The sequence below is a fragment of the Macadamia integrifolia genome, chromosome 4, assembly GCF_013358625.1.
Source record: "Macadamia integrifolia cultivar HAES 741 chromosome 4, SCU_Mint_v3, whole genome shotgun sequence".
Classification (NCBI taxonomy): Eukaryota; Viridiplantae; Streptophyta; class Magnoliopsida; order Proteales; family Proteaceae; genus Macadamia; species Macadamia integrifolia.
The window spans coordinates 15,993,851-16,018,870 of NC_056560.1; the positions used below are offsets into that span (position 1 = coordinate 15,993,851).

A 25,020-nucleotide genomic window follows, 5' to 3' on the forward strand; every position below is an offset into this window, starting at 1 on the left:
AGAAACAGAGTAAGGGGTGGTGGCACACGGGAGGAAAGGACACCATCTTTTTTTGAGTGGATCGGGTTCTATCAGGTTCTCACACCAGAACCATTCTCATATGGTCTGATCCACATGGATGGAATCCACCATAGGGTTTTTCCTTGGGTAATTCCATTTCTGTGGATCAATCCTGTACAAGAATGGTTCTAGTACGAAAACCTGATCCGCTCTACTTTTTTTCTTAGATTATCTTTTACTACGAACAATAAAATTCAAAAATTCCAATCAAAAGACAAAGATTGACCGTAGAAACATCTTTTCAATTTCGTAAAACCCTACAAATTTTGAAATTCTGTTTTTCACCACATTATTTCAAATATTCACGAGCTTGCTTCTCCTATCAACGATAATGTCGTAGGTGGACGGAGTTGATCTTGGTGCTTTGAGTTTCTGATCTTTCTATCTTGAATTTTTCTTATGGAGATTTTAAACTTTCCATGCATGGACTCGGCTTAGGCGAAGAATTATTATTATTATTATTAACTAACCGAGATTGACTTGAATTTTTTGGTAAGTATTGACTTGAGTTGCTATATATATCTTCCTCGGTGGAATGTATTAAAAAAAAAAAAAAAAACAAATTATGGTCTTCAGATGTGTGGGACATACCAATTGTGTGATCTGAACTTGATGATGACATGAAACTCTTGGCAACATCTTCTGATGATACGTTGTTTCGAAACATAACATTCAAGAGTTCCCTATAGAGATTCTTATCAATCATTTCAGTTTTTTTCTATACTTGTTTATGCAGTTGACGTGTGAGGGTTTGAATAGGTTTCATTTTGGGTCATTCAAACACTATGAATACCTTGTAAGGATTATAGAGAGTGGTTCAAAGCGCTTGTGCCGTGCTTGGCCAGACTCCAATTAATATTCTAACGGTTGGTGGCTCTGGAACTTTAGAATTCCTTATATCTAACTTAGTTGTTCACTTTTGAAGATTCATTAATATTTCTAGGGGTATTGTGTGGATCAGGTTCTCGTACGGTCTAATCTGGTGGATTACATATGTGTGGGTCATTCTTGTCCGAGAACCTGATCCGCTCTCTCTAGGGCTATTAGTATAAAGTATCTATACAACTTAAAATATAAGATAAACTTATTATTATTCTCTTTTATTAGTGTTTTTGCAGATCGAGGAAGAGTTACAGTAAGATTGTCTTGACTGTTATGGGTAATTGTGTATGTTCTAGAGAGATATCTGCCTCTGCAAAGAATTCAATTATCAGTACCAAGGTAACCCACCTCTCCCACCATTCATCAATATCACATCTAAAAATTAGCAAATCAAAGAGTAACAAAGTAAATTCTATGTATGGCCTTTTTCTTTCTCTCTGTGCCATATGACAGTCACATTGTATAGCTATTTCAACCCTAGAACCGGTTGGTCATGTTGCTTTTCTTCTATAACATTTTGACTACATTTTTTTCTTCCCAAGTCAATGTGATACAAATGAACACTTTAGTGTCTAAAAGCTAATCTGTCTCCCATGAATATTTTTGATTTTTTTTTTTAGGGTTTGCTTTTATTTTTATTTATCTATTGGAACCAATATTCTAATTATATGAAAAAAATAATATAATGAAGTTTTCAACCGACATGTTTTTACTTTACTTATATTAAAAATACTCTAAAATGAAGTAAAAATGTTTTTTTTCTTTGAAAAAAAAAGAGGCCTAAAAGGCATTGTTACCCCTACGCCCAAGCATAGTTGGGGGGGGGGGGCAAAATGACCTCCTCAACCCTCATGAAAGGATGAAATCCCACCCTTTTTGATGCTTCTACTAACTAGTACTCCTACTGGTGCAGGCTCTGATGTAGGGACCATGCTGCCTTTCAGGGAACCCTCTCCTAATATATATATATATATATATATATTTATGTTATTCTCACATTTCTTGGAGGAAGTTAACAGAATTATTTATAAAATTCATTTACTTTCACAAAAGGATTTTATGCATGCTTTTAGGGGAAGGGTAAGCTGATGAATCTTGTATGCATTGAAAGAATATGTGAAGATTTTTTATTAGTTTTCCATCCGTCTCATGGAATTTCCAGGGTATTCCAAATTACCATATGATCAATAGTACTCATACCATGATTTCATATAATATTGAATCCTTGCAGGAAATTGAACTTTAATAAAAATAAATTTACTTTGTTTACATCTTATTTAGCTGGACTTATTTATATGAAGAATATGTGATTAGTAGTGATACTTATGTTGTTGGAAAATTGAAAAAAATAGGAAATCGAGCGAATAGAGGAGGATCGCATAAGCCATCTACCAGACGAGGTCTTGGGCCACATTATAACATTTTTGACATTAAGAGAAGCAGTGAGAACTAGTGCATTATCGCGAAGGTGGAAGTATGTTTGGAGGACATCAGTTTCAGATCTTGATTTTGATGCTAAGAACATGCTTGGAACCCAGAATCATCCAATACATGGGCAAGAAATAACATCCAAATTTATAAGAGTGGTTGATCAAACCTTGAAGCTTCTTCAGGATTTTAAGGTTGAAAGGTTTAGAATCTGCTGTGACTTGGATAACAGGCATGGGTCTATTCTTCACAGATGGGTCAAGTCAGCAATAATATCAGGGACCAAAGAACTTCATCTTGACTTGTATCCCAGGCCAGATTATCAGCTTTACAGCCTTCCCTCTGGGCTTCTTGGTAGTGGGAAAAAATCCTCCTTGAAACACTTGCATTTGACTTTTTGCACCTTGAACATCTTGAGGCCTTACCCTAGTTTTGAAGGTTTTGAATCACTTACCACCCTCTCCCTGAAACATGTATTTCTAACTGAGGAAGATGTGGGGGATCTATTGTGCCATTGTTCTCTCCTTGAATGTCTAAAGTTGGCTGAATGCATGAATCTAGTGATTCTAAGGATCTTCAGTCCATCCCTCAAGTATCTTGGAGTGAATGAACTTTCTGATTTGGTTGAAATCAAGCTATGTGCTACAAGTCTTGTCACATTTGAGTTCACAGGGCACATGGTAAATTTCTGCTTTGTAAATGTTCCATTACTAATAACTGTGATGCTCCATATTGTGGGCTTCAACAACTCGGATGCAGCTCCCATTGCTCTTACAACATTTCCAGCCCATCTCCCTCAACTTGAGAATTTAGTCATTTACAACACCAAGCTTTATTTTGAGGTAAGCAAATAACACATTTCTTATGTTATTCATAAGCTGTCTTTTTTATTTTTATTTTTTATTGTTATTTATATTTATTTTCTCTTGGTGTGCAGACAGTGTTTCCATCAGAAAGTTTACCAACTTATACTAACCTTACTCGGTTAGTGATGGTTGCTAAAGTGCCAGAAATGGATTTTTTCTTCTGGATTGTTACCTTTATGAAGGTTTCTCCTTTCTTGAAGACACTCCAACTCCATGTAAGTCTTAATCTAAAATAAATCAAAGTTTATTGCAATCCTTTTGTTCTAAAGATTTAACTGAACAAATTTTTTTTTTTTTGGCGCAGCTGTGTCACTTAAAAGATGAATCTGAAACAAGAGAAATTATCAGGGTTTCCAACATCCCTCATAGATACCTGAAGTTCCTTGAGGTAAATGGATTCGCTGGATATCAAGAACAAATTGACATGATAACTTACATTCTTAAAAATGCTATTGCACTTGAGTCAGTGTTGATTGACCCTCGTCCTAGATTCTATCTTGGAAATGGCAAATGGAAGACCCATAATAACCAATGGTTCATGCCTACCAGAGAAAGAAAGCGGATATATGAGTTGCTTCTTCAAGAATTTCAGACTGTAGGTGCTCAGCTTACAATTCTGTAAATCTTGCTTATTGATCATCTTTCTTTTAATTATAGCAAGTATTGCTTGGAGTTGAGAATTAGCTAAAAGTTTATATTAGAGTTGTAATTATTGACTGGAAATTGTTTTTTATGTTTTAAGAAATTGCAGCACATTTGATTGAATGGTTGTTATCTATTGAGTGATTAATTAATTCAGCTTTAGAAACATGAAACTCTTTATTAGCATCAATACTACTGTACAATATCGTTTTGGAATTCAACGGCCTCAGTAACGACAAATCAATGAAGTTTTGATTCTTCATTATTACTCATTTGTTTTTTTTTTTTTTAAGTTACTTGCAATGTATTTTCAAGCCGATTTTCAGTCTATTTGGGCACCGGATCATGTTATTTTCTTTCTCTTAGACTTAGAAGCCTATAGTTTTATAAGAAGTAGGGGTGAAATAGGACTGGGTTGGACCGGGTTGGCCTTCATAGTCGGGTTAGATTGGGTTTGGGCTCAAGGTGGATTAGGGCGGGTTCGGATCGTCAGGGCTAAATAAGAAGTATCCTATAAGACTTGATAACGACAAAAATAGAAAAGGTAAACTAGCTGGTCAGGTTAGGCTTTGATGGCAGGTGGAATTGCTATGTAATAAGATATATGAGACCATTGGAGATAGGTGTGTCAACGGGTTGGTTTGGTTTGATTTTCACCTAGATTGAATAGGTTTCGGTGTGAGAATGGTGAAATCAAAACCAAACCATTAAGAAAATTTTGGTTATGGTTTCGGTGTGGTTTTGATTTTGGTTTCTTGTATCAATTTGTAATTGGGTTGGTTTTAGTTTTATGCCCACTTTGGATTTGATTTTCCAACAATGCAAAACTTCATTTTTTTTTTATTTGGTTCTGGTTTGGTTTTGTGTCCATTTGGTTTCCATGCGGTTCGATTTGTTTGGCGGTTACAATATCCCAATCAAAACCGACCCAATAAGACTTCAATTCGATTTGATCTAGGTTATTTCCAATTTAGATTGGTCGATTTTACCGGTTCAATTTAGGTTTTGACACCCCAAATTGGAGACAAAATAGGTTAATGACTTAAGATGATCCAAGGCAATTTCAATTGCCACACATGGCTATTTAACGAAACTTGGCTACAAACCCTGGTCGAAGCGAGTGGAGCAGAATCCCAAGTGCAAGGGTTGAAATTCCACTTTAGGGGTATTTTCAAACCTGCCCCTAAGATTCCATTTCCATTTCTACAACCCATAGTAATAGTTAGGGGAATTAGAATGTATTTTCAAATCTACCATTGAGATTCCATTTCCGTGAAACCTAAATTGTAGCTAGCAGCCAGATTTTTTCAATGACCATGCAATACAAAATTTTGACGTTGTCCTCAAATTTGATATCAATGGAAAAATTTACAAAGCAAAAACATGGAAAAGAAAAAACTCCCAAAACCCATACCTATTTCTTTCCCTTTGTAATTATTAGGATCGATGCCCATAATGTATCAAGCAGAAATTAAGAGGTATGTTTTGGACCATATAATTCTATCTGTAAATAGAGGTGCAGGTTCCTTCCTTCTCCATGTGATGGTGGAAGGAAAACTTTCCTTATTTATCATCGTGGACTCATTCATAGACCCAAAAACGGAAATATTTCCTTTGATCAATAAAATTAATTTTGACTGGCATGCGAGCTAGGGTTTGGCTCACTTTTGAAAGTGAAAGAAAAACTCTTATATATCTATCCATCTAGAATGGGTTATAAACAGGTTCCTCTCCCCTAGAAGTAACCATCCTAATCCTAAATAAAAAAATCATGTCAAGATCGAATGACTAGGGTGCCATTCACTGCAGACGATTGAAACCCTAATTCTAACCCTAATCTTACGCACACTATCCATCCAAAGGGGTGGTCCCCACACCCATGAATGGAGGCAGGAACGCGCTTTGTTCTCAATATAGGGTTCATCACTTGGGAGACGCATATGGTGGAAGGAAGCGAGTAGTAAACTGAGGAAAGAACATTGTCTCAATGGGTTAATGGAAAGTTAAAAGATGAGGTTGGCACTTGATCTTTCATTCAATTTCCTTCATGGTAGTATACTAGCAGAGCTCTCATCGAACTTGCAACAGCTTCAGGTTCTTGATCTCAGCAACAACATGCTATCGGCCCCTATTGTGGAAGCACTTGGTGGATTGAAATCAATTCGATCACTCAACCTATCTAGCAAAGCTCGAATGCTCTATCCTTTCTTTCTTTGTCAAACAACAGTTTTGAGAACTTAGCTGGAGTATTGGATATACTTAAGCAATGCGGAAACCTCACTTCTCTAATAATCAACAAGAATTTAAATGCAGAAGAAATTCCAAGCAATATAAATGGGTATTTTGATGGTATTTGAGGCTGGAAGCTATCCTCTTGGAGGCCAAATCCCCATGTGGTTACTGAATTGCAGGAAATTACTGGTCCTGGACTTGTCATGGAATCAATCACTGTTGGCATCTCACTATGCTCAAACACATGTTCAATTTATGCAAATTCAGTAATTAGTGATATTTCTGTAAAATTGATTATGTAGACAAAAAATTGTTTCAGAATAAGTTTTACCAGATGCCAAATGGAAAATTCTGGTTTTGATACGAAATGTTGTTTCTGGAACAGAACGACTACCAAACGCAGCCTTACTCTCTTAATTATTCTCAAAAGTTATTTAAGTTCAAGGTTAAAAAATGATTTTTAAATTAATTTGAAAGTGATTTATATAGTCTTCCTTAACTGGTGGTTTAGCGATGGGCTTCCCCCTTATAGTCTTGGGTTGCGATGGGTGACGGTGGATGAATGGCCTTAGGAAATCTTAGTCTGATGTATATTGTCATTTTCAAAAGCTATCATTGTTCATGTAAAATGACATAATTTATCCTCATTGAAAAAAATAAGTAAATTACGCTAAAAACATAAAAAAGTAAAGTTAGAACATATTTTTCACCAAGCTCCATTACAATAAGATTCCATTTATAGTTATACAGCCTATGCAAGTCAGGGTGTTAATCGGTTCGGTTTCAATTTAAATGGTGCAGATCGATTCGGTTCACATTTATTTGACTAAAACCATAACCGTACCATTTACTAAACAGTTTCACTTTCTGAAACTGTGACCATTTAGTAAACAGTTTCGGTTTTCATGGTTTTTAAATAGTGTCTATTTCACGGTTTTAAACGGTTTTGGTTTCGGTTTATTCCATACGGTTTGTAAAACAGTTCACAATCGGTTTGTTATAACTTGCATCCATCTCTAAACTGAAGATCATAAGCTTATCCAAAAATAATTGGCAACCACAAATAAGAGATTCTATATTAACGATGGTATGTCTTAACTTGATAATCTAGTGCTATTTTTTTGCATGGTCATTCTCAAACATATAGAATCAATATTATACAACATCCAAATCCAGCCTTCTACAACATAAAATATTAAAATGACAGGTGGTTCAGCCAAAACACCCCATCTGTAATAACAAATAGTAACATATATGGATTACAAGTTCATGATCTAAAGCCTAAACTTGAACTGAATTGCAATAAATCATACAAAAACAGGATGGACACTTAATTTAATTGTTAATTGTTATACGGATTACTGCCCCTGCTTTATTTAATTGTTATACGGATTAATCGGATCGATTTAAATGGTTTCAATTCGGTTTGTAACCAACGGGTTTCACGGTTAAAACCAACCCAACCCATTTAGCTAATCGGCCTGAAACTTGAAACCACAATCGCACCATTTACTAAACGATTTTGCGGTTTTAGTGTAAATAGATCGGTTCGATTTCAATTACAAATTTACATCCTTATATGCAAGTGTTATAGTCCTGGCATGGCTCTCTTGCGTGGATTTCTTGCTCTTCTCCATTTACCCATAACTATCGATCATAAATTTCATTCTCTTTATCTTGGGTACTGAGTTTAATCCTAATTCTTTAATCCTTCATTGAGTTTTTTCCTTGGCAAAGAGTATTCCCCATGTGTCTCTTGGTTTTTTTTTTTTTTTTTAATTTTTAATATATTTTCAAACTGATTGTCAGTCTATTCCACTATTTGGAGATCGGATTGGGAGATTGACAGGACCCAATCGTAATCTTGTTTTCAAGTTTTAAAACCTTGTACTAAACCATTATGGCAATGCACTACAAAATTTTGTTTTGTCCTCAAATTTGATATCAAATTAATAAAATTGTAACTTCAATTTTTTCGTCGAAATAGAAAAAGTACGAAGCTAAAATTAGAAGAAAAAAAATCCCAATCCTCTCTCCCCCTTTTCATTCTGTGAGTATTTATTAGGACCGAGTTTTCCTCAACCACTTCATTTGACTGAGGCCAATGCGATAACGTATTGCGCAACAATTAAGAGATATTTTCAACCATTCGTAAATAGAAGGATAGATAAATACAGGATTCTTTCGTCGCGTGGTGGAAGAAATCTTCCCCATTTATTTGTGGATTCAAACTGTCGAAATTTTTTTTATTTTTGAAAAATTCAGATAAAAACCAATTTATTTTGAAACCATATTTCCCATTGATCAATAAAATGGCTGAACCCTGGATATTGGATTAAAAAAAAATATATACTGGAAAAATAGTTTTGACCACAATGCCTAGTGCGGGCCCTCAGACAAGTCGTCACCAGGCTTCCAACAATATTTGAGGAACTTGCTAGCGATGGAGATCAAAGGTTATGGTTACCCTCGGAGAAAATACGTTGACTTTGATTTTTTACTGTTGACTAAGAGAGAGAGTCTAGTGGGTCATTGTGTCACTGATCCATAGTGGAAACGAGGAGTAAAGAGATTTAAGTGAGGAAACGATATATATAGTCTTGAGTAATAGGAACTTAAATATTAGTTTGTCCTAAGACCCAAATAACCCCATCCTCCACGTCTGTTTCAGTACTAGTAACGTACCCTTTTTGGTAAAAATCCAAAACTAGTAGCATGTAAACAGTCCTAATCCTCTTTTTTGAGTGGAATAGTTGGAGGCTTACGACGGAGATGAGGAGAAAGGAAGGGTTGAACGGTTTGACTCGGGCATCAGGATCTATCTATAAATTTCGGCTTCCTTCTTCTTATCCTTATTATTATTATCCTCCTTCCCTAGCCCTTCTTCGTCCTCTTCGTCCTCCTCCTCCTCATACAAGGCAAGGTTTGTATTGCTTATTCTTTCATTCTGGCTTGGTGTGGATTTCACTGGGGATTCGGTTGATTCAGTATTGTTAACTCAGATGTATATAAGTTGCAATGAATGTGTAGTTATTGTTGTGACTCAACAGTGTTCTAATCAGTTCTGGCCTGGATTTCTTGACAATTCGATTATTTGGTTTTCTGTTTTCACGATTGTAATTCTTCTTGAGATGTTCTTCAACTGAATTTTTTTTTTTTTGGATTTTGGGTTCATTAATTAATCCGCACTCTTCTCTTACGCTTTCACTGTTTTAATTCCATTTCTGATCTTGTAAGTTTTTCTTGATTTCCATTTTTGTGCTTTTGAACATCCTCTGTGAATGTGGTTTTACCTTCTAAGCTTCAAAAGTTAAAAAAACATGGCCATGACAGAAACAGAGTAAGGGTGGTGGCACAAGGGAGGAGAGGGGTGGGTAATGTGGCTATTTTGGTGTTTTAAAAATTCTAGAAAAAAGTGGATCTTTTTTTTTTTTGAGAATCAGAAAAGAAGTTTTAGGGAGGAGATTTCAAATAAGTGAGAGGAAACTATATACAAGGGTTGAGGGTTGATGGAAAGGACATCATCTTTTGAGTGGATTAGGTTCTGATACGAAAATCATTCTCGTACAGTCTGATCCACACAGATGGAATCCACCATAGGGTTTTTCCTTGGGTAGATTAAATCTGTGTGGATCAGTCTTGTACGAGAACGGTTCTTGTACAAAAACCTGATCCGCTCACCTTTTTTTTCTTGGATTATCTTTTACTACGAAAAATGAAACTAAAAAATTTCAATCGAAAGACAAAGATTGACTGTAGAACCATCTTTTCAATTTTGTAAAACCCTACAGATTTTGAAATTTTCTTTTCATCACATTATTTCAAATATTCGCGAGCTTGCTTCTCTTATCAATGGCAATGTCGTAGGCGCAAGGAGTTGGTCTCGGTGTTTTGAGTTTCTGATCTTTCCAGCCTGAATTTTTCTTAAGGAAATTCTAAACTTTTCGTGCGTGCACTCGGCTTCGGTGACTAAATTTTTATTATTAACTAAACGACATTGACTTGAATTTTTTTTGGTAAGCATTGACTTGAGTTGCTATATATATCTTCCTTGGTGGAATGTATTTAAAAAAATAAAAAAAAATTATGGCCTTCAAATGTGTGGGACATACCAATTGTGAGATCTGAACTTGATGATGACATGAAACTCTCGGCAACATCTTCTGATGATACGTTATTTCGAAACGTAACATTCAAGAGTTCCCTATAGAGACTCTTATCAATCATTTCAGTCTTTTCCTTTACTTGTTTATGCAGTGGATGTGCGAGAAGTTGAAGAGATTTCAGTTTGGGTCATTCAAACACTACTAAATACCTCATAAGGATTATAGAGAGAGTGGTTCAAAGTGCTTGTGTCATGCTTGGCCGGGCTCCAATTAATATTCTAAAGGTTGGTCGCTCTGGTTAAGAATTCCTTATATCTAACTTAGTTGTTCACTTTTGAAGATTCATTAATATTTATAGGGCTATTGTGTGGATCAGGTGCTTGTACACTCTGATCTGGTGGACTCCATCCATCTGATTCATTCTCGTATGAGAACCTAATCCGCTCTCTAGGGCTATTAGTAAAAAGTATCTATATAGCTTAAAGTATAAGATAAACATATTATCATTCTCTTTCATTAGTATTTTTGCAGATCGAGGAAGAGTTACAACAAGATTTTCTTGACTATGGGCAATTGTGTATGTTCTAGAGAGATTTCTATCTCTGCAAAGAATTCAATTATCAATACCGAGGTAACCCACCTCTCCCATCATTCATCAATATCATATCTAAAAATTAGCATAATAAATCAAAGAGTAACAAAGTAAATTCTTTGTATAGCCCTTTTTTCTTTCTATCTGTGCCATATGACAATCGCATTGTACATCAATTTCAACCCTAAAGCCAGTTGGTCATGTTGCTTTGCTTCTATAATATTTTGACTACATTTTTTCTTTCCCAAGTCAATGTGATACAAATGAACACTTTACGGTCTCAAATCTTTTCTATCTCCCATGAATATTTTGCTTCTTCTTTTTTAGGGTTTGCCTTTTTATTTATTTATTTATTTGACCCAAGATTCAAATTATATGAAAAAAAATAATATAAATAAGTTTTCAACCGACATGTTTTTACTTTACTTATATTAAAAATACTTTAAAGTGAAGCAATTTTTTTTTGAAAAAAAGAGGCCTAAAAGGCAGCGTGGCCCCTACACCCAAACATTGTGGGGGGTGAAACGACCTCCTCAACCCTCATGAAAGGCTGAAATCCCACCCTTGTTGATGCTTCTACTAAATAGTACTCCTACTGGTGCAAACTCTGATGTAGGGACCATGCTACCTTTCAGGGAACCTTCTCCCAATATTTTTTTTATGTACTTATCACATTTCTTGGAGGAAGTAAGCTGGTAGATTTATAATATTTATTTACTTTCACAACGAATTTCATGCATGCTTTTAGGGGAAGGGTACGTAAGCTGATGAATCTTGTGTGCATTTAAAGAATTTGTGAAGATTTTGTATTAGTTTTCCATCCATCTCATGAAATTTTCAGGGTATTGCAAATTACCGTATCAATAGTACTCCTACCATCATTTCATTAAATATTGAAACCTTGCAGGAAATTGAACTTTAATAAAAATAAATTTACTTTGTTTACATCTTATTTAGCTGGACATATTTATATTAAGAATATGAGATTAGTAGTGATAATTATGTTGTTGGAAAATTAAAAAAATAAATAGGAGATCGAGGGAATAGATGAGGATCACATAAGCCATCTGACAGATGAGGTCCTGAACCGCATTATATCATTGCTGACATTAAGAGAAGCAGTGAGAACTAGTACTTTATCGCAAAGGTGGAAGCATGTTTGGAGGACATCAGTTTCCAATCTTGATTTTGATGCTAAGAACATGCTTGGAATCCAGAATCATCCAATACATCGGCACGAAATAACATCCAAATTTACAGAAGTGGTTGATTAAACCTTGAAGCTTCTTCAGGATTTTAAGGTTGAAAGGTTCAGAATCTGCTGTGACTTGGATAACAGGCATGGGTCTAATCTTCACAGATGGGTCAAGTTTGCAATAATATCAGGGGCCAAAGAACTTCATCTTGACTTGTATCCCAGGCCTGATTATGAGCTTTACATCCTTCCCTCTGGGCTTCTTGGTAGTGGGACAAAATCCTCCTTGAATCACTTGCATTTGAGTTTTTGCACCTTGAACATCTTGAGGCCTTACCCTAGTTTTGAAGGTTTTGAATCACTTACCATCCTCTCCCTAAAACATGTATTTCTAACTGAGAAAGATGTGGAGGATCTATTATGCCATTGTTCTCTCCTTGAATGTCTACAGTTGGCAGAATGCATGAATCTAGTGATTCTAAGGATCTCCAGTCGATCCCTCAAGTATGTTGGAGTGAATGACCTTTCTGATTTGGTTGAAATCAAGCTATGTGCTACAAGTCTTGTCACATTTGAGTTCACAGGGCACATGGTAAATTTCTGTTTTGTAAATGTTCCATTACTAATAACTGTAATGCTCCATATTGTGGGCTTCCATAACTCGGATGAAGCTCCCATTGCTCTTACAATACTTCCAGCCCATCTCCCTCAACTTGAGAATTTAGTCATATACAACACCAAGCTTTATTTTGAGGTAAGTAAATAACACATTTCTTATGTTATTCATAAGCTGTCTTTTTTTTTTTTTTTTTTTATTATTGTTATTTATATTTATTTTTTTCTCTTGGTGTGCAGACAGTGTTTCCATCAGAAAGTTTACCAACTTACACTAACCTTACTCAGTTAGTGATGGTTTCTAAAGTGCCAGAAATGGATTTTTTCTTCTGGATTATTACCTTTATGAAGGTTGCTCCTTTCTTGAAGACACTCCAACTCCATTTAAGTCTTAATCTAAAATAAATCAGAGTTGAATGCAATCCTTTTGTTCTAAAGATCTAACTGAACATAACTTTTTCTTTTCTAGCAGCTGTGTCACTTAAAAGATGAATCTGAAACAAGAGAAATTACCAGGCTTTCCAACATCCCTCATAGATACCTGAAGTTCCTTGAGGTAAATGGATTCGGTGGATATCAAGAACAGATTGATATGATAAATTACATTCTTAAGAATGCTATTGCACTTGAGTCAGTGTTGATCGACCCTTGTCCTAAATTTTATCTTGGAGATGGCAAATGGAAGACCCATAATAACCAATGCCTCTTACCTACCAGAGAAAGAAAGCGGATATATGAGATGCTTCTTCAAGAATTTCAGACTGTAGGTGTTCAGCTTACAATTCTGTAAATCTTGCTTATTGATCATCTTTCTTGTAATTATAGCAAGTATTGCTTGGAGTTGAGAATTAGCTAAAAGTTTATATTAGAGTTGTAATCATTGACTGGGAATTGTTCTTTATGTTTTGGGAAATTTCAGTACATTTGAGTGAATGGTTGTTATCTGTTGAGTGATTAATTAATTGAGCTTTAGAAACATGAAACTCTTAATTAGTATCAATATTACTCTTCATTATTCCTTCATTGAGTTTCTACCTTGATTAAGAGTTTTCCTCTTATGTCTTTTTTATTTTTTAATTACTTTCAATATATTTTCAAGCCGATTTTCAGTCTATTTGGTGATCGGATCATGATATTTTCTTTCTCTTAGCCTTAGAAGCCTATAGTTTTATAAGAAGTATCCTCTAAGACTTGATAACGACTAAAGAAGAAAAGGTAAACTAGCCGGTCAGGTCAGGCTTAATGGGGTGGAATTGCTACCTAATAAGAAATATGAGACCACTGGAGATAGGGGTGTCAACGGATCGATTTTGTTCGATTTTGATCTAGGTTTAATCGGTTTCGTTATGGGAATGGTGAAACCAAGACTAAACCATTAAGAAAATTTTGGTTTTGCTTTCAGTGTGGTTTTGATTTTGGTTCTTGTATCGATTTGTAATTGAGTTGGTTTTGGTTTTGTGCCCAGTTTGGATTTGATTTTCCATAAAAAACTATGCAAATTTTTTTTTTTATCGATTTGTTTTGTTTCAGGTTTTGATTTGGTTCCAGTTTGGTTTCGTGTCCATTTGGTTGCGGTTCGATTTGTTTGGCGGTTACAATATCCCAATCAAAACCAACCCAATAAGACTTCAGTTCGATTATCTAGGTTATTTTCAGTTCAGACTGGTCGATTTTACCAATTCGATTTAGGTTTTGACACCTCTAATTGGAGACAAGATAGGCTAATGACCTGGGATGACCCAAGGCAATTTCAATTGCCAATCATGGCCATTTGACGAAACTTGGCTACAAACCCTGGTTGAAGCGAGTCGAACGAAATCCCAAGTGCAAGGGTTGAAATTCCACTCTAAGGGTATTTTCAAACCTGCCCCTAGGATTTCATTTCCATTTCTACAAGCCATAGTAATAGTTAGAGGAATCAAAATGTATTTTCAAATCTACCCTTGAGATTCCATTTCCATGGCACCTAGATTGCAGCTCAGGTAACAGCCAGATTTTTTTCAATGACCATGCAATACAAAATTTTGACGTTGTCCTCATATTTGATATCAATGGAAAAATGTACAAATAAAAACAACAAAAAAAAAAAACTCCCAAAACCCATACCTATTTCTTTCCCTTTGTAATTATTAGGATTTTTTCTTTTGGTAAGATTATTATGATCGAGTTTCCGTCAACCCAGACTTGATCGAGGCCTTGGATCGATGTCCATAATGTATCGAGCAGAAATTAAGAGGTATGTTTTGGACCATATAATTCTATAATGTATCGAGTAGAAATTAATAGGTAAGTTTTGGACCATATAATTCTATCTGTAAATAGAGGTGCAGGCTTCTTCCTTCTTCACGTGATGGTGAAAGGAAAACTTTCCTTATTTATCATTGTGAACTCATTCATAGACCAAAAAGGAAATATTCACTTTGGTCAATAAAATTTATAGAATTAATTTTGACCGGCATGTGAGCTAGGGTTTGGCCCACTTTTGAAAGTGAGAGAAAAACTCCTATATATCCATCCATCTAGAATGGGTTATAAATCAGGTTCCTCTCCCTTATAAGTAAGCATCCTAACCCTATGTAAAAAAATCAGATCCAAGGTTTAGGGTGCCCGATTCATCGCACGATTAGAATTCTAACCCTAACCCTAACCCTAACCTTACGCACATTATCCATCCAAGGGGTGATCCCCACACCCATGAATGGAGGCAGGAACGCGCTTTGTTCTCAATATAGGGTTCATCAGATTTGAAGTGGAGAACCATAGTGGAAGGAAGCGTGTAGTAAACTGAGGAAAAGAACATTGTCTCAATGGGTAATGGAAAGTTAAAAGATGAGGTTGACCTAAAAGGCTAAGACCCAATAACCCCACCATAGTACTCCACTACTCCACGTCTTCTCTTATTTGGTAAGTTTATTAATATATATTAATTAACGGTTGCCTTGTTGGAGGTCATGCATGACCTCGGCTTCATTGCCTAATTCAATTTTGTGGGTTAACTGTACCCCATCGATTCTGCATTACTCTGAAATGACGTGTTTTGCATGCATGTATCAGGTGACTGGGTTCCTCCAATGATCTGTACCCTGTTTTTTTAATGTTTATTGAAAAAAGCTTAGCTGGGTTACATGTTTTTTTCTTGAAGCTGTGTTACAGCTTCCCTGTTAGAAGATCTAGGGATAAAACCAAAAAGATTTATGAGAATAGATAAAAACATAGTGAAGCGAGCCGTTTGAATCTTCGTGGGACACTTCATAGATATGGGTCTATTATGTCTACATGGTCTGATCAATTGGTCTTTTGTGAGAGGGAGAGTTATTAAGTTGATTCTTCCAAAGAGAGATCTAACAGGGACAGTATCAGGTTCCTTGGGTCGCCTGGATAAGCTGGAATCACTTGATCTTTCTTTCAATTTCCTTCATGGTAGTATACTACCAGACCTCTCATCGAACTTGCGACAGCTTCAGGTTCTTGATCTCAGCTACAACATGCTATCGGTCGGGTCCCATTGTGGAAGCACTTGGTGGGTTGAAATCAATTCGATCAGTCAACCTATCTAGCGAAGCTCGAATCTCTTTCCTTTTTTTCTTTGTCAAACAACAGCTTTTTCAACTTAGCTGGAGCATTGGATATACTTAAGCAATGCAGAAACCTCACTTCTCTCATAATCACCAAGAATTTAAATGCAGAAGAAATTCCAAGCAATATTAATGGGTATTTTCATGGTATTTGAGGCTGGAAGCTATGCTTTTGGAGGCCAAATCCCCATGTGGTTACTGAATTGCAGGAAATTACTGGTCCTGTACTTGTCATGGAATCTATCACTGTTGGCATCTCAGTATGTTCAAACACAAGTTCAATTTATTATAGTCTCAAACACATGTTCAATTTATGCAAATTCAGTAATTAGTGGCATTTCTGTAATATTGATTATGTAGATAAAAAATGGTTTCAGAATAAGTTTTACCAGGTGCCAAACGGAAAATTCTGATTTTGATATGAAATGTCGCTTTTGGAATAGAATGACTACCAAACGCAGCCTTACTGTCTTAATTATTCTGAAAAGTTATTTAAGTTCAAGATAAAAAAAAAAAAGGATTTTTAAATTAATTTGAAAGTGATTTATATAGTCTTCCTTCACCAATGGTTGAATAATGGGATCTCCCCCTATAGTCTGGGGTTGTGATGGGTTACGATGAATGAATGGCTTTAGGAAAACTCAGTCTGATTTGTATTGTCATTTTAAAAGCTATCATTGTTCAAGTAAAATGATAGAATTTACACTCATTGAAAAAAATAAGTAATTTATACTAGAAAAAAAAAAAAAAGAAAAAAGTAAAGTTAGAACATATTTTTCACCAACCTTCATTACAATAAGATTGCATTTATAGTTATGCAACCTATGCAAGTGTTTTAGTCCTAGCATGGCTATCTTGCTTGGATTTCTTGCTCTTCTCCATTTATCCATAACTATTGAGCATGAATTTCGTTATCTCTTTATCTAGGGTACTGATTTTAATTTAATTCTTAATCCTTCATTGAGTTTTTTCCGTGGTAAAGAGTATTCCCCATGTGTCTCTTGAATTTTTTTTTTTAATATATTTTCAAGCTGATTTTTACTCTAATCCACTATTTGGAGATCGGGTTGGGAGATTGATAGGACCCAATCCTAATCTTTTTTCTAAGTTTTAAAGCCTTGTATTAAACCATTATGGCAATGCACTACAAAATTTTGACTAGTCCTCAAATTTGATATGAAATTAATAAAACTGTGACTTCAAATTTTTGTTAAAATAGAAAAAATACGAAGCTAAAAATAGAAGAAAAAAAACCCCAATCCCCTCCTCCCTTTTCTTTCCCTGCGTATTTATTTGGACCGAGTTTTCCTCAACCACCATATTTGACCGAAGCCAATGCGATAACGTATTATGCAACAGTTAAGAGATATGTTCGATCATTCGTAAATAGAAGGACAGATAAATACAGGATTCCTTCTCCACATGGTGAAAGAAATCTTCGCCATTTATTATCGTGGACTTAAACCGTCCGAATTTTTTTTATTTTTGGTAAAATCAGATGAAAAGTAATTTATTTTGGAGCCTTATTCCCCTTTGGTCAATAAAATGGCTGACCCTTGGATATTGGATTAGAATAAAAAAAAAAATCAAATTGGAAAAATAGTTTTGACCACAATGCTTAGTGCGGGCCCTCAGACAAGCCGTCACCAAGGCTTCCCAACAATATGTGAGAAACTTGATAGCAAATGGAGATCAAACGTTAGGATTACCCTCGGAGAAAATATGTTGATTTTGATTTTTGATTTTTGACTGTTGACTAAGAGAGAGAGAGAGAGAGAGAGAGTCTAGTGGCTCATTGTGTCACTGATCTATAGTGGAAAAGAGAAGTAAAGAGATTTAAGTGAGGATCAGACATGTATAGTCTTGAGTAATAGAAACTTTCCTACCAAAAAAAAAAAGGAAAAAAAAGGAGTAATAGAAACTTAAAGATTAGTTTGACCTAAGACCCAAATAACCCCATTCTCCTCGTCTGTAACCTTTTTGGTAAAAATCCAAAACTAAGTAGCATTTAAACAGTCCTAATCCCCTTTTTTGACTGGAATAGTTGGAGGCTTACAACGAAGATAAGGAGAAAAGAAGGGTTGAACGGTTAGACTTGCGCAGGATTTATCTATAAATTTCGGCTTCCCTCTTCTTCTTCCCCTTATTATTATTAATATTATTACCCTTCTTCCCCACCTCTTCTTCCTCTTCTTCCTCCTCCTCCTTTTCCTCATACAAGGAAAGGTTTGTATTGCTTATTCTTTCTTTTAGTATTAGTTGCAATGATGGGGTATTTATTGTTGAAACTCAAGAGTGTTCTGATCAGTTCTGGCTTGGATTTCTTGACAATTCGATTGTTTGTTTTTTTTTTTTTTTCTAATTGTAATTCTTCTTGAGATATTCTTCAACTGATTTTTTTTTGGATTTTGGTTCATTAATTAATCTGTTATCTTTCTTTGGCGTTCACTGTTTTAATTCCATTTCTGATTTTGTAGTTTTTTCTTGATTGGTATTTTTGTGCTTTTGAACATCCTCTGTGAATGTGGTTTTAACTTCTAAGCTTCAAAAGTCAAAAAACCATGGCCATGACAGAATTACAGAGTAAGGGGTGGTGGCAAACGGGAGTAGAGGGGTGGGTAATGTGGCTAGCCATTTTGGTGTTATTAAAATTCTAGGAGAGAAGAAAAAGTGGAATTTTGATTTTTTCCGAGAATCAGAGAAGAAGTTTAGGTAGGAGGTTTCGAATAAGTGAGAGGAAACTATACACAAGGGTTGAGGGTTGATGGACACCATCATTTTTTGAGTGGATCAGGTGCTCATACGAAAATCATTCTTGTACAATATGATCCACATAGATGGAATCCACCATAGGGTTTTTCCTTGGGTAGATTCCATCTCTGTGGATCAGTCCTGTATGAGAATGGTTTTCGTACGAAAACCTAATCCGCTCTTATTTTTTTCTTCGATTATTTTTTACTAAGAAAAATAAAACTAAAAAATTCGAATCTAAAGCATCTTTTCAATTTCGTAAGACCCTAGAGATTTTGAAATTTTCTTTTCACCACATTATTTCAAATATTTGCGAGCTTGCTTCTCATGTCAATGGGAATATCGGAAGTGGAAGGAGTTGATCTCGGTGTTGAGTTTCTGATCTTAGCTTTCTAGCTTGTATTTTTCTTAAAGAAATTCTAAACTTTCCGTGCATGCACTGGGCTTAGGTGATGAAAACATTTTTTTTTTTTTAATTATCTAACCGACATTGACTTGAGTTGCTACATATATCTTCCTTGGGGGACTGTATTCAAAAAAAAATTATGGTCTTCAAATGTGTGGGACATACCAATTGTGAGATCTGAACTTGATGATGATATCAAACTCTCGGCAACATCTTTTGATGATACGTTAATTCAAAATGTAAAATTCAACAGTTCCCTATAGAGACTCTTATCAACCATTTCATCTTTTTCTTACTTGTTTTTGCAGTTGATGTGTGAGAGGCTGAAGAGATTTCTTTTTAGGTCATTCAAACACTACTGAATACCTCATAAGGATCATAGAGAGAGTGGTTCAAAGCGCTTATTCCAATTAATATTCTAAAGGTTCGTGGCTCTGGTACTTAAGAATTCCTTACAGCTAACTTAGTTGTTTACTTTTGAAGATTCATTAGTATCTCATGGGCTACTATGTGGATCAGGTTCTCGTACGGTCTAATCTGGTGGATTTCATTTGTGTTAATCATTCTTATATGAGAACCTGATTTGCTCTCTAGGAATATTAGTACAAATTAAGTATCTGTACGACTTAAAATATAAGATAAACTTTATATCATTCTCTTTCATTAGTATTTTTGCAGATCGAAGAAGAGTTACAGTAAATTGTCTCGACTGTTATGGGTAATTGTGTAAGCTCTAGAGAGTTATCTGTCTCTGCAAAGAATTCAATTATCAATACCAAGGTAACTCACCTCTCCCATCATTCATCAATATCACATCTAAAAATTAGCATAATAAATCAAAGAGTAACAAAGAAAATTCTTTGTATAGCCCTTTTTCTTTCTATCTGTGCCATATGACAATCACATTGTACATCCATTTCAACCCTAAAACCAGTTGGTCATGTTGCTTTGCTTCTATAATATTTTGACTACATTTTTTCTTCCCCAAGTCAACGTGATACAGATGAATACTTTAAAGTCTCAAAGCTTTTCTGTCACCCATGAATATTTTTGCTTCTTCTTTTTTAGGGTTTGCATTATTATTATTATTATTATTATTATTATTATTATTATTATTATTATTATTATTATTATTATTATTATTATTATTATTTATTGGACCCAAGATTCAAATTATATGAAAAAAAATAATATAATTAAGTTTTCAACTGACATGTTTTTACTTTACTTATATTAAAAATACTTTAAAATGAAGCTTTTTTTTTTTTTTTTTGAAAAAAAGAGGCCTAAAAGGCAGAGTGACCCCTATGCCCAAACATTGTGGGAGGGGGTGAAATGACCTCCTCAACCCTCATGAAAGGCTGAAATCCCACCTTTGTTGATGCTTCTACTAACTAGTACTCCTACTAGTGTAGACTCTGATGTAGGGACCATGCTGCCTTTCAGGGAACCCTCTCATAATATTTTTTTCATGTAATTCTCACATTTCTTGGAGGAAGTTAACAGAATTATTTATAAGATTCATTTACTTTCACAAAATGATTTTATGCATGCTTTTAGGGGAAGGGTAAGCTGATGAATTTTGTATGCATTGAAAGAATATGTGAAGATTTTCTATTAGTTTTCCATCTGTCTCATGGAATTTCCAGGGTATTCCAAATTACCATATGATCAATAGTACTCCTACCATCATTTTATAAAATATTGAAACCTTGCAGGGAATTGAACTTTAATAAAAATAAATTTACTTCGTTTCCATCTTATTTAGCTGGATTTATTTATATTAAGAATATGAGATTAGTAGTGATAATTATGTTGTTTGGAAATTTCAAAAAAAAAATAGGAGATCGAGGGAATAGAGGAGGATCGCATAAGCCATCTACCAGACGAGGTCTTGAGCCACATTATATCATTTTTGACATTAAGAGAAGCAATGAGAACTAGTTCATTATCGCGAAGGTGGAAGTATGCTTGGAGGACATCAGTTTCAAATCTTGATTTTGATGCTAAGAACATGCTTGGAATCCAGAATTATCCAATACATGGGCAAGAAATAACATCCAAATTTATAGGAGTGGTTGATCAAACCTTGAAGCTTCTTCAGGATTTTAAGGTTGAAAGGTTTAGAATCTGCTGGGACTTGGATAACAGGCATGGGTCTATTCTTCACAGATGGGTCAAGTTTGCAATAATGTCAGGGGCCAAAGAACTTCATCTTGACTTGTATCCCAGTCCTGACTATGACCTTTACAGCCTTCCCTCTGGGCTTCTTGGTAGTGTGAAAAAATCCTCCTTGAATCACTTGCATTTGAGTTTCTGCACCTTGAACATCTTGAGACCTTACCCTAGTTTTGAAGGTTTTGAATCCCTTACCACCCTCTCCCTAAAACATGTATTTCTAACTGAGGAAGATGTGGGGGATCTATTGTGCCATTGTTCTCTCCTTGAATGTCTAAAGTTGGCTGAATGCATGAATCTAGTGATTCTAAGGATCTTCAGTCCTTCCCTCAAGTATGTTGGAGTGAATGACCTTTCTGATTTGGTTGAAATCAAGCTATGTGCTACAAGTCTTGTCACATTTGAGTTCACAGGGCACATGGTAAATTTCTGCTTTGTAAATGTTCCATTACTAATAAATGTAATGCTCCATATTGTGGGCTTCCATAACTCGGATGAAGCTCCCATTGCTCTTACAACACTTCCAGCCCATCTCCCTCAACTTGAGAATTTAGTCATTTACAACACCAAGCTTTATTTTGAGGTAAGTAAATAACACATTTCTTATGTTATTCATCAGCTGTCTTTATTTATTTATTTATTTTATTTTATTTTATTTCCTGGTGTGCAGACAGTGTTTCCATCAGAAAGTTTACCAATTTACACTAACCTTACTCGGTTAGTGATGGTTTCTAAAGTACCAGAAATGGATTTTTTCTTCTGGATTATTACCTTTATGAAGGTTGCTCCTTACTTGAAGACACTCCAACTCCATGTAAGTCTTAATCTAAAATAAATAAAAGTTGAATGCAATCCTTTTGTTCTAAAGATCTAACTGAACAAAGCTTCATTTTTTTTTTTTTTTTTTTTGCTTTTCTCGCAGCTGTGTCACTTAAAAGATGAATCTGAAACAAGAGAAATTATCAGGCTTTCCAACATCCCTCATAGATACCTGAAGTTCCTTGAGGTAAATGGATTCAGTGGATATCAAGAACAGATTGACATGATAAATTACATTCTTAAGAATGCTATTGCACTAGAGTCAGTGTTGATCGACCCTCGTCCTAAATTTTATCTTGGAGATGGCAAATGGAAGACCCATAATAACCAATGCTTCTTACCTACCAGAGAAAGAAAGCGGATATATGAGTTGCTTCTTCAAGAATTTCAGCCTGTAGGTGTTCAGCTTACAATTCTGTAAATCTTGCTTATTGATCATCTTCCTTGTGAGTTGTGACCATTGAAAGTATTTCTTGGAGTTGAGAATTAGCTAAAAGGTTATATTAGAGTCGTAATTATTGACTGGAAATTTTTTTTTTTTATGTTTTAAGAAATTTCAGCACATTTGACTGGATGATTGTTATCTGTTGAGTGATTAATTAATTGAGCTTTAGCTAGAAACATGAAACTCTTAATTTGTTTCAGGTTTTGATTTGGTTTCGGTTTTGTTTCGTGTCCATTTGGTTTCTGTGCAGTTCAATTTGTTTGGCGGTTATAATATCCCAATAAAAATCGGCCCAATAAAACTTCAATCGATTTGATCTAGGTTATTTTCAGTTCAGACCGATCAATTTTACCGGTTTGATTTAGGTTTTGACACCCCTAATTGGAGCCAACATAGGCTAATGACCTAGGGTGACCCAAAGCAATTCCAATTGCCAATCATAGCCATTTAACGAAACTTGGCTGCAAACCTGATCGATGCGAGTGGAATGGAATTCCAAGTGCAAGGGTTGAAATTCCACTCTAGGGGTATGTTCAAACCTGCCCCTAAAATTCCATTTCCATTTCTACGACCAGTAGTAGTAGTTAGGGGAATGATAATATATTTTCAAACTTAACCTTGGGATTCCATTTCCTTGGCACCAAGATTGCAGCTCAGATAGCAACCAGATTTTTTCAATGACCATGCAATACAAAATTTTGACTTGTCCTCAAATTTGATATCAGTGGAAAAATTTACAAACCAAAAACAAGAAAAAAAAAAATCTCCCAAAACTCAATACCTATTTCTTTCCCCTTATAATTATTAGGATCTAGTTTTCGTCAAACTTGACCGAGGCCTTGGATCAATGTCCATAACATAGTTAGTAAGTTCAGGGACAACAATAATACGGGAATGGATATGTACGACAATTAAATGGACCATATGGTAATAATACGTTTCAAAAATCTGGTGCAATAAAACATGTACGGAAATGATACGGTACGTGTTTAAAACGTATTTAATACGATTGCTCTGTAAAAATCTGGGACTAAAAATGATTGTTTGAAACTAAACTCTAATTTACCATGCTTTTTTGGACACTAAAATCCAATATGATTTTCCAATTTGAAATCATTTCCCATTCTTTTGAATTTTCACATTTAATATGAATTAAATTTAACCCCTAAAAAGGGTATGGTAGAAAGAACTAAAAGGAGAATCAAACCTCATCTTGTTTCGTAACTTTTACATGTTCTCTTCTTCTTCTTGGTACAAAAACAAGGTTCAAGAAGATGGAGAATAAGTGTTTGCAATCGTTCATCCCAGAGATGCGCTTGGATTTTCTTGAAATTTCCATGGGGGTACAATCTAACACCGGTCATGGATCAATTTTAAAGCTCAAGAACCTCCTCTCTTCAACTCCTTTGATTTCTCAGATGCAGTATTGCAAGAACAGTGGGAGGAGAACCCTCTTTCTAATTCTTCACATTGTCCAGCTGCAACTATGTTTGTAAATAATTATCAGTCCAATTCAAATGGCGATTGTATGCTAAATTTCCTAGAAATGTTTTCATTTCAACCCCTTTTGGAGAATCCCGCCCTTGGCCATCTTTGTCCATGTGAATCGTCTCCTTTGAATCTTTCTTGCTTCTCGTTAAAATTTATTTGCATATGCAATCGCCCTCGATTGGATTTTCAACTACCAATGGAAAGAGAAACGGATAAGAGGAATGGTTGATTGGGTTTTCAACAATCGATGGAAAGAGAAATGGAAAAGAGAATGAGAGTAGAGGGTATTGATGTCTTACCTATCGCCCTCGATCGCTAGCCATCGAGAACGGAGATGGAGGAGAAGGGGTCACTGGGGCAAGGGTTCCTCATTTTTTGGTTTACTTAGATGAGGGAAGAAAAAGTGTTATAGTTTCAATCGATTAGGGTTCCTGATAGAAGACAAGGGTCGGGAATCAGGATTTGGCCAATTTGGGTTAATCTCATTTTTTTTTTAACCCAAAAGTTTTATTGAGTATGTAACATATTATATAAGTATTAATCGTGTATAATATGGTTATCTATAAAATTCACGTATTAAAGGGTTTTTTTGGATTGATACACCAAATTACGAACTTTTTAATTAAACGTTCAAATGCACGTATTATACGCATATGATATGCATATTTTACTAACTATGGTCCATAATGCATCGAGCAGAAATCAAGAGAAATGTTTTGGACCATCTAATTCTATCT

The 25,020-nt window shown here is 35.1% G+C and overlaps 2 protein-coding genes across 4 annotated transcripts; both read left to right on the plus strand.

Annotated features, from left to right (window-relative positions):
* The first annotated feature begins 648 nt into the window (after positions 1 to 648).
* LOC122077410 (F-box/FBD/LRR-repeat protein At5g56420-like) lies at positions 649 to 4,001 on the plus strand. The gene is made up of 5 exons (XM_042643356.1): positions 649 to 926; positions 1,168 to 1,281; positions 2,295 to 3,212; positions 3,308 to 3,451; positions 3,541 to 4,001. Exons 2-5 carry the CDS (start codon positions 1,216 to 1,218, stop codon positions 3,856 to 3,858), a joined length of 1,446 nt encoding a protein of 481 aa, XP_042499290.1. The 5' UTR covers positions 649 to 926; positions 1,168 to 1,215; the 3' UTR covers positions 3,859 to 4,001.
* A 14,390-nt stretch (positions 4,002 to 18,391) lies between these two features.
* On the plus strand, positions 18,392 to 22,921 carry LOC122077532 (F-box/FBD/LRR-repeat protein At5g56420-like). Of its 3 annotated transcripts, XM_042643487.1 has the most exons (6): positions 18,392 to 18,419; positions 19,694 to 19,774; positions 20,018 to 20,130; positions 21,194 to 22,111; positions 22,199 to 22,342; positions 22,451 to 22,921. In XM_042643487.1, the coding sequence occupies exons 3-6, from the start codon at positions 20,065 to 20,067 to the stop codon at positions 22,766 to 22,768; spliced, it is 1,446 nt and encodes a 481-aa protein (XP_042499421.1). In that variant the 5' UTR covers positions 18,392 to 18,419; positions 19,694 to 19,774; positions 20,018 to 20,064; the 3' UTR covers positions 22,769 to 22,921. The 3 variants fall into 3 exon arrangements, with proteins under 3 accessions (XP_042499421.1, XP_042499420.1, XP_042499422.1); XM_042643486.1 differs by lacking the exon at positions 18,392 to 18,419 and having other exon boundaries at positions 18,804 to 19,774; XM_042643488.1 differs by lacking the exon at positions 18,392 to 18,419 and having other exon boundaries at positions 18,804 to 19,774; positions 20,029 to 20,130.
* Positions 22,922 to 25,020: the final 2,099 nt, after the last annotated feature.